Source organism: Vespa mandarinia, chromosome 10, assembly GCF_050613455.1.
Source record: "Vespa mandarinia isolate Hongniang chromosome 10, ASM5061345v1, whole genome shotgun sequence".
Taxonomy (NCBI): Eukaryota; Metazoa; Arthropoda; class Insecta; order Hymenoptera; family Vespidae; genus Vespa; species Vespa mandarinia.
In genome coordinates this window covers 1,984,707-2,005,451 of record NC_140819.1, presented here as the reverse complement: position 1 = coordinate 2,005,451, position 20,745 = coordinate 1,984,707, and the positions used below count along the sequence as shown (strand labels likewise).

Sequence of the window (20,745 nt, the reverse complement as noted above, 5' to 3'; positions counted from 1 at the left end):
TTTTGCTAAATTGACACGTCTGCTACGATATAAATGTTTGCATGATTCTGATATATTTTGTCTCTCTCTTGTCTCTTATATTTTCATATTCGTGAATGCTTTATTCGTTATTCGCATTTGAGTATGCACACACATTATGTCGATATGTGAACAGGCAGCCGGTGTAACCCGTCGAAAACACGTGTTCGCGTTAATTCGAATCTCTGGCGCCTTCTGCATCGGAAATGTTGGCGCTAATAACGCGAAAGAGAGAGAGAGAGAGAGAGAGAGAGAGAGAGAGCGAGAGAGAAAGAGGTTCAACCTATTAACTGGGCGTAGCAACTAAAGCGAAATGTGACGTTACATAGCTACCCTTCCTCATAATTTTGATGAACGAACGTTTTACACATCATTCGTTAATACTTTATCAATTGATAATCCCATATATCTATATTAGAAAAATGAAGTAAAGTATCTATTAAATTTGCTTGCACGGTTATATTATTCTTTAACGTAGAAGTAAAAATATTTATTAGATATAGCAAAATTTTATTCCACACATAAAATAAAAATTATTATTATTGTTATTATTATTATTATTTTTATTATATATGTATATATTTTTTTAAATATATATACATATATTATTTGTATGTATTTAATTTATATATTAAATTAGAAATTAATACGCTCAAATTATTACTCTTCAATTTTATATTGTAAAAAAATAAAAATCAAAAAGAAAAACTTTTACTATCCAGATTATAGAATATTAAAGATATACTGTACGCGTATATCACACATTTTAAGATAGTCAAGAAAGAGCAGCGTATAAACAAGTTAAGCTTGGCCATAGTATTTAATCCGCGAGCTTACGACCATCAAAAGAGCTCGCCTTATGCGGCTTCACGATGCAATTTTCATTACATGACTCTAGTACGCGGACGCGTTTATTATTCGTAAGGTTGCTGCCATCTCGTGAAAATTTTATCAAAGGTTCTTCTGCTTATATAAGACAAGCTTAGGGTAGTGGTCTCGGTATGTTGCTATTGTCTGGCATCAACTAACCCGTCTAGCCGATTTCTCTTTTAGTGGCGAGAGGTCAACAACAATGAACTTCGAGAATTCGTAGAATTTTCATCAAGTTATATGACTAAGTAAGTTATATCGTCTTATTATTTCTTTCTTTCTCTTTCTTTCTTTCTCTCTCTTTCCTTTTTTTCTTCAAGTATATTTTGGCATGAAATTTTAACAAGAAGGTATGACCAACATGTATATATATTAATCAATTTTCCTAAGAACAATACTGTTACATTCTACGTATAATTATTTTTTTCCTTTTCTCACGTGTAATATTTTCCTCGTTGAGATTAGTAATGTATAACGGAAAGATCTACTTAAAACGGAAAGTAAACCGAGAACATTTTTAATATTTATCAAAAGATTACTATTTTATCGCACCATTTTCGATATCTTATGATTCTTCGAAATTTAAATCATCAATGCGTTTATTCAACATCTTTGGAAACATAAACAGTTTAAATCTCCAATACCTCTGCTTATAAAAATGCATTCAATTAAATTCTTCTAATCGTACGTCAGTTAGACTTCGTTTCGTAATACAATAAATTTCTTATTAGGTATTAAACCAATCAGAATTATAGATGTTAGGATTTTTATATAATAGAAAGAGAAAAAACAGATCTTTTATGTTGGCAAATTTCTTATGTGATGAGTTAAATGCGTCAGAAAAAAGGGAACTCAGAAAGGGATAATCAGAAAAATTTGGAAAATTAGTCAGTATTTGTCATTCTATAAACCCAATCACTAATTAGTTAATATTTTTGTGATTATCTCTTAAATTTATATCTTCCATTCTGTGAAACATATAATTAATAAGTCTGCATTCTCTATTCTATGAAACCAGTAATTAATTAATAATTCTGTATTTTGTATTCTATGAAACTGCTAATTAATTAATAATTAGTAAATAAGTCTGTATTCTGGATTTTGTAAAAACAGTAATAAATTTATAAGATTGGAATAAATTGAACATTCCATATACTCTTATATCTCTTACTGAACGTTATCCGCTTATTATTAAGATGAGAATTCATACTTGATTCGTTACAGCACTCGTAAAGAAGATAAGCAATTTGAAATTTTTATTTTTTTGTGCTTCTTCTTCCATTTTATTCTATCGGTTTATATCTCCATTCTCATATTCCATTATCGAATTTACATTCTTTAAGATTAATCTCTGGTAGAGGCTTTATGTCTTGATAAAAAATTGATCACATTAGATTAGGCCATAAGAAGTAACAGTAAATTAATCTGATTTTTTCGAATTGATAATACAAGTATATAAATGTGTCAATAATCTGTATTATTTCGATAAAATGATAGAGATTATTGTCTACATTTTTTGTGAATTTCTAATCATGATTCTTCAAGCGAATCCAATTTGTTCCAATGTTCAAGAAAGGCGATCAGTTAGAGATGTGAAAGCGAGAGAACGTAACTGACTCGAAACGAGTCAAATAGTAGGTCAAAGTTGGTGGGAAGCGGCAGGACATCCACCACTAGAGTGCTAGACAAGAACGAAGGGGATACTTGCTGGCTTTGCTGCTTCTGACTAGTAACTTACTGCTATTTGCATTGTTAATTAATAGCTATTATTCTCTCTCAGAGAAATTTCATTCGAAAATCATAGCATTGAAAAGGGTTTAACGATTTTTGATTAAACGTGTACGTCATTTCATTCGATTAACTATCTTGTACGTCAATAATACATAGTTGGTATAAATATTGCAGTTTATTTTTATAGAACTATTCTCAACAAAATTAATTGAAAAAAGTCGATTTGATCTGTTGTGAGAGATAAAGAAGCATATTTCAAACTATATTTTTTTATGTAGATATTTACAAGTACGATAACTGAGAAACTGTTAAGTATGTACATTTTATTTTTACCTTGTTAAAATAAAGAATCTTTCTATAAAGAGATATAGATAAACAATCACGATTACTCGTTTTAAATTATGTTCATCTATTCTACTGTATTTATCTTACATAAGTTAAAGATAAAACTGATTTGGTATGCGTTGTGTGTGTGTGTGTATGTGTGTGTACACTGTAATGGTAGATACACGGTTAACATTTCTCTCATATCACGTATCACGTACGCATTTAGTATACTGCTTCTCTTTCTCCTTTTGCTTCTTTTCCTTTGTACTAGGACCACTCCAATTACATTAATTAATCCGGCAACGCGTACGTGCGACGCAGATCGAAACAATGGCGGATACTCGCTCTTTCGTCATCGTTAAAATGAATAGCTGGGAACATCAAGTAGGCTGCACTAGATCGCACGAATGCGCTACCTCTAACAAACAATGCCTCTGGCAAGATCGGAAGCTTTCGTAGATATACAAACAATACGTATACAAGTATACCATATTCGTTAATACTATGACAATTTCTAAAATCATCCGTACGTATTCAAATGATAAGAACAATGTTCGACTCCGTAATTAAATGATTATTATATTGATTTCGATATTTTCTTTCTTTATCTTTTTTTTTTTTTATAGAAGATTGTATTGTTCAATGTAGTTTAAGAAAAAACTTTCTTAGAATATTTCAGTTAAATTTAATTCAGTTTAAATTTAATTAAATTTAAATCTAATTTCAATATCACAATTTAAAAAGCGATATAACTTTGGAATTATTTTAATGACAATAAAAGCTTTTCCATTCTTACACGGTTTTTTGATAATAATATAATTCTAATGATACCGACTGTTTACGCGTAATATTTAAACGTGTTCATGCGTTCTTATGATTATTGATACATATTTAAACGTATATAAAAACCTTATTAATGTTTTTTCTTGAATAAAATATGGTAAAAGTGTGATAATATGCGGTATAAAATAAAATATGAAAGGAGATCCTAAAACGCAGGATCTGTGAACGGTTTTTATTTCAATGGAGATCAAAGGCTTTTCTACGCGAATGAATAAAGTGAAAGTGTTTATCTTTAAGCGCGAAGAAAAAGCTTATATCTCTAGAATAATCTTTTTACTATCTTATATAACAGAGATAGTCCAAAAGGAATTTCATGTCACTAACCGACTGTAACTGATATTTTAATCGTAGCTCTTTTTTTGTTATTAAAACAAGCAAAAAATCGATAAACAACACTTTAGGGACGGTCATTTTATTTCTAACAAAAACAATTTATTTTTAACGAACAATTCCAACTTATTAATTAACAAAATTAACAATCAACAATTTATAAATATAAAATATCATTTGAATTCCGTTCCGAAATCGTACGGGGGTTAGGAAAATTGTGATCGGAAAGTTCAGGAGAACAACAAATCGAGTAAAAGAACAGCTGGTGGTATCTCCTAATTAGATGAGTTTCTTAATGGCCGTGTTTGTATCCCCATTCTTTGTGATCTTCATGACCACCCTTTTTACCATAATGAGAATCGTGATGGTAATGTTCATCGTGTCCACCGCTGTCTTTGTGACCTTTATGATCGTGATGGTGATGTCCCTTCTCGTGATGGCCCTTTTTACCGTAATGATCTTCATGATGGCCATGATCATGATGTCCCTTTTTAAAGTGACCACCTTTTTTGTGACCGTGCTCGTGATGATGACCACCGTGATCTTCGTGATGACCAGAGTCGTGATGTTCATCGTGGAATTCCTTATCCTTCTTAAATTCGTCAAACTTCTTTACCTCATGATGCCCTTTGGTACTATGTCCCTTACCATAGTGTCCTTTCTCGTGGAAGCTGTGGCCCTTTTCGCCTTTTTCTCCTTTGTGATGTTCTCCGTAATATCCATCATCGTGATGATGATGCTTCTTGTGTCCTTCGTCTTCGTGATAGTGTCCCGAATGTCCCTCTTTGTCGTGATGTCCTTTCTCTCCCTTATCATGATGATGATAACTTTTGTAGCCTTTATCTCCTTTTTCACCATGTTCGTTATGATGACCGGAGTGATGCTCGTCCCCACCACCTTTCTCAAAATGATGGTGGCTGGCAGCTGTTTCTAAATCCTTCAAGCCACTAATATCTCTAGCCAGGGCCAGTGTGACAAAAAGGGCCACTGTTATCAGAGCACCCCGTAAACCGATCATGTTGTTTGTTTAGCAGTATGGTTGATATTTGGTAAGGTAACCCACTGCCAATTCAAATGCATCCAGCTGATGCAGGTGACGGGATGGGATCTCGATACCAGGCCGATTAATTTATACGTTTCGTACCCAGTCCAGCGCTATGTATTGGCAGATGGAGGTGGGTAAACCACAACAGCGGTGGTGGCGTTTTCAGCTAGGTTCCTGTGGTGGGAGCGAATAGCTTCGGTTTCTCTCTTCGTTGCGCTATATAGAGATCGTCCTTTTTTCGGTTTGATACATTTGTAACGTTGTTTTCTGCTCTCATGATCGGGAAACGAAACGGTCTCACTGAGTTTTGTTAAAGAAACTTTATACGTAACCAGTTGGTCAACTTTTGAAAAAAATTATATAATCAATATTTTATGACTTTTTTTTATAACAATTATTAATATCAATGGTTAAATAAGAGAATTCAGTTTAAATAATATTTCTACTATTATTTATATTCTAATATTACTATTATTATTCGTTATAATCAATATTTATATGAGTAAAATTTGTAGTCACTGAAACAATTACAAATATTTTGTCGATTATTTCAATTTCTGTTTTAATATTAAAGTGATATTATGGAAATAGATCAAACAAATTTATATTGATTCTTCAAAATTACTACGTTAAACCATTTCACATACCGTTACCGTAACATAATTTGTTGTGCGTGCTTTCGCATAATTAGTTTTTGGTATTAGCTGATTTATTATCATACGTGCTGGAGAATATTAAACTGGATTCGCCATTCGATATGTGTATCGTGACACTGTGCTAATGACGATTATCCTCATTAGTCACATTAAAAATAAATATTTTATATTGTTATAATTATAATGGTTATAGGAGATTATTTATCCACAATGAAGAACAATATTGTAATAATATATTATACAGTTTAATAGAAAAGGATCATTAAAAAAAAATTTGATTACGCTAATAATTTTAATTGTTTGCTACGATTGATATAATATTAACATATTATTCTTCAATTTTGAAAATCAACTTATATCATAAAGAATTTAATATTTGATATAATATTTAATTTAAACACAGAGAATGTTCGTAACGATATTTAGAAAAGAATTGAAAGCAAAAGAATAATAAATTAAACTCCTCGTGTAATTTCTGACGTGAAGATAAATATAGTTTTGTAAATATAAAGCTCATAAGTAGATTGATAATTTAATCAATCGGTTATTTTATTTAAATAAAATAATAATTATTATCTCCAAGATTTATGCTGAAATTAAGGATCATAGGAGGGTATATAAAATTGGATCGGAAATTTGTAAAGAAAAAGATATGCGATATGATTTGTAATTCTTATATATTTTAATTATTAAAATTAACAATTCAGATCGATTAGGGATTAAAAGAGTTTAAAAATAATCAACGAGAGAACAAATATTAACGATGCAACAACGTTCGAATTACAATAGGATGAACTTGTTGCGATAATGATTAGCGATGGTAGCCGCCGTGACCACCACCTCCGCCGCCGTGACCACCACCTCCGCCGCCGTGACCACCACCTCCGCCGCCGCCGCCGCCACCACCTCCATGACCACCACCGCTCGAGAATCCGTGAGATTTCCCTCCGTGATGTTCGCCCTTCTTTCCGTAGTCTTCGTGATGATGATAATGTTCCTCATGGCCATGCTTTCCATGATGTCCCTTGTGATCCTCATCAAAGTGTCCTTTATCATGGTGGCCCTTCTTTCCATGATGATCCTCGTGATGACCGGAGTGGTGATGTCCACCCTTTTTATGATGTCCCTCTTTGCTTCCGTGATGTCCGTGATGGGATCCATGTTTCTCATGATGTCCGCCTTTGTGATAATCATCGTAGAACTTATGTTCCTTGTGATATTCATCTTTATGAGCTTTGTGATGATACCCATGAGTTTTTTCTCCTTTTTTGTGACCCTTCGAATGACCAAATTTAGAGCCCTTGTGGCCATGCTCATGCTCGTGATGATGGCCGTGATGTTCGTCCTCTTCGTGATGTCCCTTCTTATGTCCACCATGTTCGCCATGATGTCCCTCGTGATGTTCTTTACCATAATGGCCATGATCGCCTTTCTCGTGATGGTGAGAACCCTTATAACCCTTATCTCCTTTCTCTCCGTGTTCTTCGTGATGATGTCCATGGTGCTCATGGCCACCACCAGATTCGTGATGACCTCCGCCACCGCCGCCGCCGCCACCACCACCGCCACCACCACCACCGCCGTGGTGATGGCTAGCAGCTACTTCTAGATCTCGTTCGTCTTTTGCATTCTTTGCCGATGAGAAATCGACAATCGCATAGAGGAGAAAGAAAGCCAGACATATCCGAGACACGTAGCAAGCCATTGTTGGTACTTTGACGGACCAACGAGTACGATCGACTGACCAAGCTTCACTACACCTAAGCTTATATACTTGTTGCTCCGCTCCTGGATTCGTACGTAATCACTTTCGTTCCTTCTCATCGACTTGTCCACAAAGCGAGTTTCGCGTTTCGTAAATCTTCTTTCTATCATCTAGCGCCATCAACGAACGTGCTTTCTAACGTAAGTACTTTCGAAGCTTTTCGCAGAATACTTCTTTATTTTGTTTGATCAAAATCAACTTTGAAATATAAATATAAGGAAACCATTGAAGTTATTAAAGGAATAAGTTATAAGTTTAAATCATAACTTTTATTTCTCATGGTATTGTTGCATTGTTCTTTATCACATAAGTACACCAAAGGTTTGTACTTTATATTTTGATGGTAAGTATTTTTAAAAATACAATAGAAAAAATGCATTTTCGAAGGAAAACATAGCCTTTCAATCGGAATTATATATTCAGTAAATTTAGTATTCCTTCTTTTTTGTACGCCTATAACTCCTGCGAATAATATGTATCTAAAATAAGTTATAATTAAGTTGTTTTTATCTATAATATTTCGATTGTACAATGGCTTTTCTATAAACTTTTTATCTCGTTTTATCTTAGATTTTCACTGCATTTTTATCATAAAAGATCTTATTTTTGTTAGCAATTAAAATATTATTTATTGCATACAATTTTGTACTTAGATAAGTATCTTTTTATCAAAAGTTTAACGATTGGTGCTCAGGTAGATTGAATTTCAATATTAATACATTTTAATATTTACACTAAATGTGCTAAGTCATCTCGGATGAGGAAGAAAGTAGTGGTGGAAGTTCGAGATCGATCGAGAAGAGAAAATCTTTGATTAAAAGACGTCGGCGTCACATTTGTGCAAGCGTAGCGACGATTTCGATCGAGATTACATAACGTTCACGATCAACGAACTGCCTGAAGTCGATATTACGATTTAAACAGGTTAAAAAGACATAACTTTCGCAACAAACTAATCAGCCAAGAAAAGGAGGTATTGCTTCCCTAATATCGCCGATTATTCTCCGTTCTGTATATAATAAGAGAGTAGCGCTTGGCTTTATCACACCGACCGCAGCGTTGAAGCGAAAGGTGGGTGCTGACGAGTATAGCAAATATTCAGTCGATACGATGAGGTGTTTTGCTTTGGTGATTTCTATCGTAGCGATTTCGATCGCTCATTCAATTCTGGTTGAAAGCCGAAAAGTTACGATAGATCTGTCGGACTTGGAAGTAGCTGCATCTGGTCATCATGAAGAAAAGGGTGGTGGCGAAGAGCATTTTTCCGATCATTATAGCAAACACGGTGAGAAGGGCGACAAAGGATATAAGGAGGAACATCATCACGAAAAGGGTGATAAGGGATACCATGACAAAGAAGGACATTCAGGACACTATCACGAGGATGAAGGACACAAGAAGCATCATCACCACGATGATGGTTACTATGCCGAGCATCATAAAGGTGAAAAGGGCGAAAAGGGCCATAAATTTCATGAGAAAGGCCACTACGGTAAGGGCCATAGTACCAAGGGGCATCACGGAGTTCATAAATTAGATGAATTTAAAAAGGATAAAGAATTCTTCGACGAACATCATGACTCTGGTCACCACGAGGATCACGGTGGTCATCATCACGAGCATGAACACAAAAAGGGCGGTCACTTCAAGAAGGGTCATCACGATTCTGGTCATCATGAGGATAAATATGGGAAAAAAGGTCATTACGAGAAGGGACATCATCATCACGATGAAAAGGGTCACAAGAGTGAAGGTGGACACGATGAACATTATGAACATCATTCCAAGCATGGTAAAAAAGGTGATCACGAAGATCACAAGAAATGGGGTTTTAAAGATGGACATTAAGTCGTAGCAATCACAATTATTGTTCCTTGTTGGATTATGTTTGTTTCTAGCTGTACTTTATTTGTATAATTACAAATTATCAAAATAAATATTTTCCTACGTACATAGGTAGAACATCAAAATCAAATCTATGAATAACGATTGAGATATACAGCATATAGAAATTTCAAAGAACATTCTTTATTAAAGATCTCTTATTACTTAAACAGTTCTTGTCCAACTTTTCCTGTTCATTTTTGCAGTGACAGCATTTTCGAATATTTGATTATGGTCACGCATTCTATTTTGTAGTTATAAACAGAAAAAAATGAGGTCACTCTTCAAGCTTTCATTTTGAAATAAAAATAATTTTATATAGTCATTTATCCCTTTCTTGAGTATTAAGTAATATTGCCGTACAAATACGAGCGATTTTGATGCAATCATTAAATTGGTAAATATCGTTACTTTCACCCTATTTGTTTCAGTTTTTATATACAATCAAAGAAAAAGTTAATCAATGATCATTGAAATAAGAAATAAAACTACTTAAAATCGATTTAATTTTATATTATTTAAAAATATCTTATTTTACATATTGGATCATAAATTTGCATTGCAAATTATCAAAAAGTAATTTTATAGAAATTGTTAGAATTGTTGAATAATATAGTAATAATAACTATAGTAATTTTGCAAATTAGTAATAGCTTATACAACAATAGATTTTACACGAAATAATTGATAAATAAAATCAAGCAGAAAGAAGTGATAGATCTTTAACAATAATTTAATAGTGCTTGTTTAAATACAATGAATCACCTTTCACTTTTGACGTACTATGTTCATCTTTCTTTAAAAATGCATCATTCTCGATATAATGCTCTTTTCCGCTAGCTTCCCTATCGTGTCCTTGAGCAGTACCATATTGATGACCATTGAGAAATATTTCCTTTTGTGCGTGTTCGTTCTCGTGGTAACCTGCATCCAACTTTTTGATGTTCTTTTGTTCACCTTCCGCTTCTTCGTGTTCGCTGTTCTCCGAGCTATAACTCTCTTCGTGTTCGTCGACATGCTCGTTGTCATAAAAGGACGTGTCCTTTTTGTATTCGTCCTTGTGGTAAACGTTATGAAACCCCGACGTTTTGTGACCTTTTTTATGACTCTCGTTTTTTCCATGACTTTCGCTCGACAGTCCCTTTGCAGCAGATTCATTTTTGTCGTATTTCAGATCTTCTTCCTCCTCGTCCTTTTCAGTTTCAGCAATGTCTTGTTGATATCCAAAAAGATGAGATTTTTCGATAGCTTCCTTTTCGTCTTTATCAAAATCTTCGGTTACTTCGTATCTATTGCCGAGTTTCTCGACGGCCTCAGTCTTTTCTTCGTCTTGGTATCTTGAAATATCGCCAATAGCAAAATTATATTTGTCTTCAACTATTTCGTTCTTAAATTCATTTTCTAAATTCAATCTCGGTATAACGATGCCATCGGTGAGAAAATCATTTTCCAAAATATTATACGGAATATTTTGTGTTCCTATCGACTTCCTTAAATTGTCAGTACCTAAATTAGAATGCAGTCTGATATTCGTACCACCAAGACCTAGTTTGCTTCTCGAAAGTTTATAATTTTCTGCATGTCTTGGTAAACCATAATATTGAGAGCGAGTGAGGCTTCCTTTAATGCGAAATCCATCGCTTCCATCGTAATCGAATTCTTCGATGTTGCCAAGGCTACTATCCTGTCCACCTAAACGTCGTAAACTCGATTCCACGCCAAGGGTACCTGATGCAAATATACGTATAATCCATAGTGATTACTATGATTAAAATGATATCGTTCAATTTTATTATAGTCGTTAAATAACTGGAACGATTACAAGATATTTATTAAAAAGAGATTCTAATGAATACCTTTGCCGATATTTTTAATTTTATACTCGTTTGGATAATTGAATCCATAAATCGAGTTAGCCACATTTAAATTGGAATTTTCAAATCCATCGCCTTTAATAAAAGGCTCAAATTCATCTGTTCCACGCTCGTCAATTGTGTCGTATCGTTTAAACTCATTTCCTCTTCTATTAAACGCGTATTCGCTGCTTGACGTTTTCATATCTTCCACTATTGATTTGTTTAAATTATTTTTAATTTTTTCGGGTTCCTTCACCTCGATTCCTTCGCATATCAGCAAACATATTACACTCACGACATAACAAACGTCCATTTTCATAATTGTTAACATAATTTTATGTTATTTTATATGCTTTCAAAGATAGAACTTCGAGAGTTCGAATGACGCGTCTCTGATTACATATACATGATTTAACGACTCTTTTATAGGATACATCATTTATAATAACCAATAACAAAGACGATACGTAAAATTATATAGATTGTTTTATCAGACCATATTTCCTTTTAGATTTCGAAAATAAATCGCATATCCGTTATTTCGATGGTAGAGCTCGATTTATTGACCGTAACGCGACATTATCTCAAAAAATTAGCTTCGATCGGTATACGCTTCACTGTTTTGTTTTTAATCCGGAGCACGAACTATTCTAATTTAGAAAGTAGAATACCACGGGAATGCACAACAGCCGGTATTACATCACTGTCTTACTTGACAGTTACTCACTTCGGTGCTACGCTAATTGATCGATGAATACCTTGAAAGAGGGTTAGTCTGGCAATACTACGAATTTCACGTGTTATAAGTATCGACGAAGCATTACAAAAATGTGAGCTATGATTGACAATGCTCTGTGGTGATCTATTTGTTAGTCACATATAATACATTGTACATTCAAATACATTCTATCACGTTTGGATTATGTTCTTTTTTGAGTATGCGGGACAGACACACACAAATGGATATATTTTTGTGGCGTAATTTAGCGCAAATTATAAAGTATGAAAGAAATTTATGAAATCAAACGTTACATTAAATTATTTCTTATATTATTCCAAATACATGTCGTAGAATAATAATAGCAAAGTAGATATATCAAATAAATATTTACATTATTTATCAATGATCGTTGTGAGCTTTAGAAAAACCATGTTTCTTTCCTACTTCTTTTTTATCTTCTTTCAAATAATCAGAGTAATCTTTATGATAAGAATCTTCGCCCTTTTTGGAATGGTGTCCTTGATTGTGACTAATATCGTGACCCTCATAGAAATCATCTTTCTTCATCTTATCCCAATGATCGAAGCCAGAATCGTGATTAGAACCCTTTTTAAAATCACCCTCTTTTGCATTATGATGCTGGTCGAAGGCAAAGTGTTTACTGACCTCCCCGTCTTTGTGGCTTTCATCGTAAAATTCCGTGTTCTTTTTATATTCGTCTTTATGATAGACTTTGTGGAAACCATTAGTCTTTCCTCCTTTTTTATGATACGAACTGTGTTCATGCTTGGCACCTTCTTCACCCTTCTCCAAGTCATCGTGTTGACCATAGGTATTAGATGTATCGGTGTGTTCTTTTTTGTGACCACCCTCTAGATTGTAGTGGCCTAGAAAAACAAAGTACATAGAAGTAAGTCATGTATTGCAAAGTAGAAGTTTTATTTATAATTTTGTATAAGAATATTGTTTTGTCTTATAAAAGCAAAATACAAACCAGCATTCTCGGCCGTATCATAAAGTTTTTTCTGTCCTTTGTCAAACTCGTCATAGCTATTATGATCACTATCACCCTTTTCTCCGTAAGACGAATGCTTTTCGTCGGAGTATTGTTTATCTGATTTAGTTTTAAGGAAAGATCCTGCGTCTGTTTGGGCATTATCAAAATCAGCTTGATCTTTATCATATAATTTTAGAGTATTTTTTTGAGGATGCTCTAGATAAACATGCTTGAATCCTTTCGATGGAAACGAGGAGTAATGAGTTTCATGAGTATCGTTATATCCACTGTCGTCATTATCATCGCCCTCATCGTCATCATCTTCATGATCATCGTCTTTGTGTTCATTGTTATATTCCTCCTTTTCATCGTCATCTTCTTTCTTATTCTTCTCGTCGGTATGATCTTGATTACCATCTTTTACTTCTACTTTTTCATTACTCACAGGCACGTGATAAGATGCCAAAGGTTTCCCTGAGACAACGTAGACACCTTGTCCTGTCACGTGATCATTACCCAACTTTATGTAAGGCAATTGCTGTTGCACGTAGAGACTCGGCTTCTGTCCTGCGTAAGCATAAGAGATTACAGGCTTTTCGTAGAAACCCGCCGTTTGAGGAACCGATACAGCAACAGGTGCTGCAGTACCCACACTACTACCATAATGCAATGGCGTATCGTAGTAATGTCCGTTCCCATAATTGTACTTGTAATGTACATAGGTCACAGGATAGTCTTGTTCTTGCTCGTACGTGTAACCCGTAGCAGAAGACACAAGGTCGGCCATACTCGTTTTCGAGATTGTCATCTTTTCCATTTTCGTTGATGATCCATCGTTGAATCCGATCGAGATCAATACAAGGATCGTCGTGATCGCAATCATAATGAATGCAGAATAAAATCGAGATTTGGCAGGTTCAGTCGAAGGTGGACTCGCTTACTCTGGCACCTATGCTAGTAACTGGTTTAGCTTTTATATACGCGTTGGTAACAAAAGTCCTTCAATCAAGGTAAACGTTCTCGCTCCTTTCTATGTAACTATCTCATGGTCAGCAAAGCAAATTCAAGTACAAAGTGTTATTGACACTCCAATTATCCTGCTGTGATTGTTCCTATAAATCGATCAGACTTGCGTAACATAGTTTCAGCAGGATGTTAAAATTTCAGCTGGATTAAAACATGGTTTATCATTGCCATTAGTATATCTAAGTTATTTAGAGAAAAGATATTTACGCTACTTTTTTAGTCACGCTAGATTCAATGTGGTAGTATGATACGCAACATTCGTTCACGTTTTTGCGTCGATTGAGGATCATTTTCTACGGACGAACGAGAGAGTGTTCTGTGAAACATCTTGGGCTTATGCTCAATGATATTTTCTCGCGAATTTTTATAACTCAGCATTCTAATATTATTCATGTTTCGTTGATGCTATGTATAGATCGATATACGTTTATAGAAAATGTGTCACATTTTTCTTAGAACTAGAAAACAAAATAATAAAAATAACGTGTCAAGGCTGAATTGGATTAAAAGCTCAAATGGATACAATGAAGCCCGTGTGAGCTTCTCGTTTTCGAGAGTAGTTATTCGAGAATAGTCGAACGAAACTGTTCGACTTTCAACGAATCGAGCAAAGTAGGACGACCTTGAGAAGAACGTGCCGGCTTATGATTTCTATAAGAGACATCTCGGTGAGATCGCGCAAAATCGGTGGAAACCAAGTTTGTCCGCAGCATCACTAGTCTTGAGAAGTACCGTCCTTTCAGATGTACTCCACCAGTTCTGGGCAAGAGCCAATCGAGCGCGGGCGTTCCGGCGATCGGTCAGGAGATATAAAAGAGCTCGCCACATGGAACAGTGATTACAGTTTATTTCAACGCAAGAATCGAAACGCCGCGAGTAGACTCAACGCGATATAAGAAAAAGAAGAAAGAAAACCATACAGAAAGATAGAAAGAGAGAGAGGAAGAGAAAGATAGAGAGAGACAAAGAGAGAGAGAGAGAGAGAAAGAAAAAAATACCTAGTCACGTTGACGTTGCGTTTTTCCTAAACGCGAGCGCTCGAGAAAGAGAAAGAAAAAGAAGTAAAACCTTCTGTTTTATCACAAACACGATAAACTAGACACGTCAGGTGTAGACATAGAGAAAGGAGGATGAAAAACGTGTGGGGGTTGTACTGGTACGTTCTCTGTGTCGCCATTGTTCGCGTTTCAACATATTCTGTGAATAAAAATAACCAAACACAATCTGATCTTGAAGCTTTTTCTACCGATTATATCATCAAAGATTTGTCACCAGTTAAATTTGTTGGTGTGGATAGAAGTCTGGAAAATTTCGATGATGAGCCAATCCAAAGAAAAAATGCAAAAGAACCTTTAATTTTGGAACCTGACGCAGAAATGTTACCACCTAATTACAAAGGTGTTATACCACCTGGCGTTGATCACATGGAACTTGTTCTTGGTGAACCACAAGTAATGGCTACCGATTCGAAGGCTATTAAATACATGTTTTCAAATCAAGGAGTAAGGAATGAAAAGGGTCGTAAGAAAACGGTTAAATTTGAAAAGAGCTTAAAGGGTGAGAAAGAAAACGAGAAACAGAAGAAAGATTATGCCGAAGCGGTTGGCAAAAAGAAAGCACATACCGTCATTAAAAACAATTTTAGTGGTCGAAAGGATCAGGCATTCAACGAGAAAGGTGGAAGCTATGAGATTGAAGGTAATCGCAATAAAGGTCACAACGCTGCTGGCTTCCACAATGTTTATCATAAAGACGAATACAAAAAAGATGCCAATTTTTATGACAACGATCATCAAGGTGGACAGTTCAAGAAACACGGAAGATATGGCGAGAAGCACGATTCTCTCGAACGTTCCTACAAGAAAGGCTTAGGTCACGATTCAGCGTTCGATTTGGCTGAAGCCAAAAAAGAAGGAAAATCGAAGAAGTCTCGGGTCAATGAAGAAACCCAAGGTCATGTTGCTGCGCAAGGCTACGATGGCTTCTTTCATAATCTTGATGAATTCGTTAAAAAAGTAGGACTTGCTAAGGATTAAAAGTACTCACTGATAGACATGGATGCATTTTAATAAGGTGTATTCTATTATTGTTGTATACATGATTAAAGATCGTAGACTCAAGTATTATTGTTTATTAAAGAGATTTATATTTATTTATTACACGTTGCTAGATAACATTTACATCTTAATTAATGAAATGATAAATCTTTAAAATATGTGTTCTAATTCTTCTCGTTCGATAACGATAAGTTACAAAAAATGTATTTTATAGCATTTACGTATACTGTAAACGATTAGAATATTTGTAGACGATACATGTATTGCACGTATAAAGATTAGAAAGATATTATAACCATGTCTCTTCCTTTTGACAAATTTGCTTTGACGTATCGATTTCTAAGGGGTTACGTTGCAGGTGTAAAATAAAATCAAGAGCACAGCAGAGTCGTATCGATAATCGATACATTCCCAAGGGGACAATACCTCGATCGGATTGCAGGTTCATCTTGACGCATTGTCCTGTTCCTTGATAACGACCACGGAGCAACCCCCGACTAGGTTTCCCACGGTGAACAACGTGATTTGCCGACGATGGTTACGTTGATTAATGGATATTAATAATGTTCGCCATTGTTGCCGCAATAAATTGTGATTTTTCGTCGCGGTTAGCTGGGACGTGAATAAAAGGTGATAATTGATGCATCGCTCGCTTGGACGAGAAACGAGGGGCTGAAGGAGGAGAAGGCAGCTTTTCAGGCAGGTAACATGCGCGAGCGCGCACACGGACACATTCGCATCCTCCTGTATTTTGACTAGGGTGAGAATAGTTGAGGTACCATTCCCTTCGTGGTTCAGTGAGCTCCGGTTCCGTGCATTCATCAACAATAAGCCGCAGCAACCCCAAACACACTCCTCCCTTTCCTCCTCCTTTTCCCAATCTATGTGTATGCATGCACGGTTATGAGTAGGTCCACGTGTTTATGTATACGCGTGTGTGTTTGTTTGTGTGCATGGATGAGTGTGCATCGTAGGTTGTGGAACGCGTTTGGAATACATAAATCAGGTGCGCCAGTCTGCAGACTGCTGCCAGCCATATCACTTGGCACAACGGCTATGAATGAATAGAGCCGTACCTGAATTATCGTCCGCCTTTGCAGATACTGAGAGAACGCTTGTGCACGTTCCACGGCGACAACGGGTAAGCAAGTGTGGTTTTAAACCTTAATCTTCAAGCGTTGGATAAAAATATGATAAAGATGATCCTGCTAATGTTCTTTTACTTTCATGGCTAATGTTTTTGCTAAATTCGTTTTCAAAAAAAAATATTTTTTAACGTGTCAATTTTTAGAAAGTGTTAAAAATTGAGTTATTTTCGATAAACAATAATTGATCTTAGTTTGAAATAGGCCACGTTAACATTTTCTTTAATATCTAATGACATTTGTAATGACGTTTGTAAAAAACTATTTATTTTTATTGAGATTATTGTGTAAGAAGTGCGATACAAGTGAAAAAAATTACCGCAAAACGACTGTATCAGTTCTAGAAAAAGAACAAACTAGAAACACGTTGGAATCTTTTCGATCACGTCGTTTCAAACGAATCCTTCGATTTCCGAAAGAAATGCAATTTATCTTACGTTAATCTTTCTCCGAGTAAGCCAGGGTGAAGGAGGAGGATGAGGAGGAGAAAGAGGAGGAGGAGAATGAGAAGGAGGAGGTGAGCATTCCTTGCGCCGTTTTTCTCTACCTTCTTTTTATTCGTTTTATCTGAGAATAAAACAGTTGAGAAGTGTTCGTACAATTTCACGAGGACGAGGGTTCGATGTTGAGGGCTCGATCACTTTCGTATGAAAGTTTATTGTCTCACGGATACTCGCAAGAACTACATATACATCGTTGAAAGAATAGAAACAGAAATAGCAAGAATTTTAGTGTTTCGCGATATCGTATCGCTTGTACTAATACTCATTTTATGTTATTAATAATCGTATTTTCCTGTTCGAATGTCGTTAATTTCGAATGAATATTATATATAATATATATGTTTATTATGTACAAAATTTAATTTCAAAAGATGGCAGATCTCATCTATTTCAAAATACTTCAGATTAGTTTCTTAAAAAGTTTAACCTATGCGATTTTGGCTACAAATCGTTGAAGTATCGCTATGGTCGACGAACGGTAAACCACATTCACACGTATAGCTCCGTTATTTGTTTTATATATGCTATCTATCGGCATTTTAGTCGATAAATATATTTAGCAACGTGCGCACGAGCAATTCCTATCTTTTATTTACGCATTATTTCACGAAGCGAACGGTTTTCACGGCAGATCGACGATGAAATATAGAGAAACATGGTATCGTTGCTTTCAAGATTAATCGCCAATACTAAAACTTTTCAAGACGTCAAACTTTTTCGGAGTATCGAAAAACTTCGATATTTGCAATCTCGTTTTAATGCTTCGGAAAAGCATACAATATGCATTTGTCCCGTGAGTAATATTCAAAAGAATAAAGTTAAAATAATTTAAACAAGCTATTCTATTTTCTTCAATTTAACTTCATTTATAATCGTAATCTTCGAAAATAATAATTTTTATTTCAGGAGCCGCCAACTTATATTACTCGCTTGGCAATGCCTATTGATTATGACAATGTAATAAATTTCATGTGCAAGACTTATTTTAAAGAGGAGCCAAGTATTGTAAATATCGGTCTTAGTAATATATCACCAACAGCTTCCATATTGAAGATCTTGCAAGAGAACCTTAAGAACGGCATGACGATAATCGCAGAAAATCAACTCCGTTGCATAATCGGTGCTGCTGTAAACATTTGTTCATGTCCGTGGGAACCAAAAAAAATTAAGGAATATGCGAAATGTTGCGAGGAAGAGGGTCTAGTGCGCGACCTGATAGAGTTTTATTCTTATGTATCTCTTAAGCCAGATGTTTGGAATCGTTATTGCGTTCACAAGGTGTTTGAATGCAACTATGTGGCGGTTGACCCAGAATATCGCGGAATGGGTATAGCCAAGAAGCTCATTGAAGAGAGTTGGTATCTCGCACGAGATTGTAGTTATCGATTGTTCCGTATCGACTGTTCTAACATGTGAGCCTGACTCTGTAATATCTATCATTTAAGCATCAAAAGCATTCAAAGCATCGAACAATAATGATTTCTCTTCGAATCGTCAATTTTTCATAATATTGAAATACCAGTATTTCAAAAGTAGTACAAGATCGAGTTGTTCTTTCAATTCGAACATTCGTTCCTTTTCTATTCTTTAACTTAAAATTATTATTTCGAACTTGAAATATTGTATTTGTATTTTGTATGTACGTTTTTTTTACATAGATATACAGCTATAATCGCAGAAGGTTTTGGATGGACTAAAATATGTACGATACCTTATTGTCGATACGTCAAGAATGGCGAAATGGTATTCCAAAATATACAAGAACCTAATACAGAAATTAAAGTTTATATCGATCATGTCAAGTTTCTTAATGCATACCATCTGCCATATAAAAGTTGTAAGTTCAAGTGATCCGTTCAAAGATATACAAGAGGAAGAGATAATCTCTTTTAAAAAATTATCTAAGCTTCTTTATTTAATGTCTCACTGTTTTATTGCTTGTAATATTTCGAGAGATAAACTTGTTCGCTAGGTAAGATGTAATAAATATATATTTTCTGTATTCTCATCTACTAATTCGAAAACGTGCTCTGTTCATTTCGAAATATTTCTGGATCTGGAGAATCTGGAGAAAGTGTGATTCAATGGTATTAATAAATATCAATAGGTTTCTGCATAATATAACGTGTATATAGTCTTACTACTTTGTACTTACAATAATTGCTACATATCTCTTTTATTATTCATATTCTATTTTATTAAATTATTATTATTATCCATTCTTTCTCACGTGACATTTCATGTATACAAATCATGACATTTATTGTATACAATGAATTCTTATAACATACCTAGCAACGGAGATTAAAATTCATCGAGATATGCTATAAAGTATATGAAATAGGTGTTTAGAATGAATGAAACCCGTAAGTTTAAAAGTTATATTTTTCGTCAGTATCCACGGTGAATAAATTCAGAAGGATATTTCGGCGCTCTCTTGGCTTGAAGATAAAGTGGAATTGTTGTGCCGTGAGCGAAATACATCGGGGTAATGCGAAGTGCCCGCAATAGTGGGGCTCTACGGGCGTGTTTACGAGAGGGTTGTTCGTGGGGGGTTGCTCGCATGCATCATCGGTGCAACTAGAGATAAATTCTGTACGCGCTGTGCTCTAGTGTGTACGTCGTCTTTACTTTGGTCTTAACTAAAATCCATTAAAGCCAACGATTTATTACAATACCCTTACCTTTCATACGATATGTGTGCGCGTACTCGCTCAGAAGGTAGGCTAACGCTTCCTGGCCATCTTCAGACGCAGTTTAAACGCAAATTAATGACGTCGACGTAAATTCAGTGAGTATAACTATCTATGTACTTACCTGTGTACCAGTACTTTTTATTTTTTATTTCATCAACCGTTTTAGATTTATGAAAGCAAGAGGATGAGAATGGTGAGTCGGACGTATCGTGTAACGTACGAAGATTGTTTCTGACATAAAAAAGAAAAGAATTCTATTTATGAAACATGAAATG

General features: G+C 35.0%; 7 protein-coding genes across 7 annotated transcripts; 3 read left to right on the top strand and 4 right to left on the bottom strand.

Annotated features, from left to right (window-relative positions):
- Positions 1-4,388: 4,388 nt before the first annotated feature.
- Positions 4,389-5,235, bottom strand: LOC118444736 (uncharacterized). The gene has a single exon (XM_035873291.2). The coding sequence runs from the start codon at positions 5,135-5,137 to the stop codon at positions 4,412-4,414; it is 726 nt and encodes a 241-aa protein (XP_035729184.1). The 5' UTR covers positions 5,138-5,235; the 3' UTR covers positions 4,389-4,411.
- Positions 5,236-6,512: 1,277 nt separating this feature from the next.
- LOC118444735 (uncharacterized) lies at positions 6,513-7,573 on the bottom strand. The gene has a single exon (XM_035873290.2). The coding sequence runs from the start codon at positions 7,523-7,525 to the stop codon at positions 6,632-6,634; it is 894 nt and encodes a 297-aa protein (XP_035729183.1). The 5' UTR covers positions 7,526-7,573; the 3' UTR covers positions 6,513-6,631.
- A 1,044-nt stretch (positions 7,574-8,617) lies between these two features.
- LOC118444734 (uncharacterized) lies at positions 8,618-9,885 on the top strand. The gene has a single exon (XM_035873288.2). The coding sequence runs from the start codon at positions 8,696-8,698 to the stop codon at positions 9,431-9,433; it is 738 nt and encodes a 245-aa protein (XP_035729181.1). The 5' UTR covers positions 8,618-8,695; the 3' UTR covers positions 9,434-9,885.
- Positions 9,886-10,202: 317 nt separating this feature from the next.
- Positions 10,203-12,182, bottom strand: LOC146872697 (uncharacterized). Its single transcript, XM_085659817.1, has 2 exons — positions 11,326-12,182; positions 10,203-11,197 (listed from the first exon to the last, which is right to left on the bottom strand). The coding sequence occupies exons 1-2, from the start codon at positions 11,654-11,656 to the stop codon at positions 10,203-10,205; spliced, it is 1,326 nt and encodes a 441-aa protein (XP_085515943.1). The 5' UTR covers positions 11,657-12,182.
- A 147-nt stretch (positions 12,183-12,329) lies between these two features.
- On the bottom strand, positions 12,330-14,010 carry LOC146872696 (uncharacterized). Its single transcript, XM_085659682.1, has 2 exons — positions 13,041-14,010; positions 12,330-12,933 (listed from the first exon to the last, which is right to left on the bottom strand). The coding sequence occupies exons 1-2, from the start codon at positions 13,924-13,926 to the stop codon at positions 12,446-12,448; spliced, it is 1,374 nt and encodes a 457-aa protein (XP_085515808.1). The 5' UTR covers positions 13,927-14,010; the 3' UTR covers positions 12,330-12,445.
- Positions 14,011-14,624: 614 nt separating this feature from the next.
- Positions 14,625-17,981, top strand: LOC118444696 (uncharacterized). The gene has a single exon (XM_085659789.1). The coding sequence runs from the start codon at positions 15,200-15,202 to the stop codon at positions 16,103-16,105; it is 906 nt and encodes a 301-aa protein (XP_085515915.1). The 5' UTR covers positions 14,625-15,199; the 3' UTR covers positions 16,106-17,981.
- Positions 17,982-18,155: 174 nt separating this feature from the next.
- Positions 18,156-19,681, top strand: LOC118444697 (arylalkylamine N-acetyltransferase 1). The gene is made up of 3 exons (XM_035873216.2): positions 18,156-18,567; positions 18,681-19,186; positions 19,433-19,681. Exons 1-3 carry the CDS (start codon positions 18,430-18,432, stop codon positions 19,623-19,625), a joined length of 837 nt encoding a protein of 278 aa, XP_035729109.1. The 5' UTR covers positions 18,156-18,429; the 3' UTR covers positions 19,626-19,681.
- The last annotated feature ends 1,064 nt before the right edge of the window (positions 19,682-20,745 follow it).

Excerpts from the sequence above, each read along its gene's own strand:
- LOC118444736 (XM_035873291.2), bottom strand. The coding sequence starts at position 5,137 with ATGATCGGTTTACGGGGTGCTCTGATAACAGTGGCCCTTTTTGTCACA.
- LOC118444735 (XM_035873290.2), bottom strand. The coding sequence starts at position 7,525 with ATGGCTTGCTACGTGTCTCGGATATGTCTGGCTTTCTTTCTCCTCTAT.
- LOC118444734 (XM_035873288.2), top strand. The coding sequence starts at position 8,696 with ATGAGGTGTTTTGCTTTGGTGATTTCTATCGTAGCGATTTCGATCGCT.
- LOC146872697 (XM_085659817.1), bottom strand. The coding sequence starts at position 11,656 with ATGTTAACAATTATGAAAATGGACGTTTGTTATGTCGTGAGTGTAATA. Across the intron at positions 11,198-11,325 it reads AATTAAAAATATCGGCAAAG|GTACCCTTGGCGTGGAATCG; the intron begins GTATTCATTAGA and ends TATTTGCATCAG.
- LOC146872696 (XM_085659682.1), bottom strand. The coding sequence starts at position 13,926 with ATGATTGCGATCACGACGATCCTTGTATTGATCTCGATCGGATTCAAC. Across the intron at positions 12,934-13,040 it reads TGATACGGCCGAGAATGCTG|GCCACTACAATCTAGAGGGT; the intron begins GTTTGTATTTTG and ends TTGTTTTTCTAG.
- LOC118444696 (XM_085659789.1), top strand. The coding sequence starts at position 15,200 with ATGAAAAACGTGTGGGGGTTGTACTGGTACGTTCTCTGTGTCGCCATT.
- LOC118444697 (XM_035873216.2), top strand. The coding sequence starts at position 18,430 with ATGGTATCGTTGCTTTCAAGATTAATCGCCAATACTAAAACTTTTCAA. Across the intron at positions 18,568-18,680 it reads ATACAATATGCATTTGTCCC|GAGCCGCCAACTTATATTAC; the intron begins GTGAGTAATATT and ends TTTTTATTTCAG. Across the intron at positions 19,187-19,432 it reads CGTATCGACTGTTCTAACAT|ATATACAGCTATAATCGCAG; the intron begins GTGAGCCTGACT and ends TTTTTTACATAG.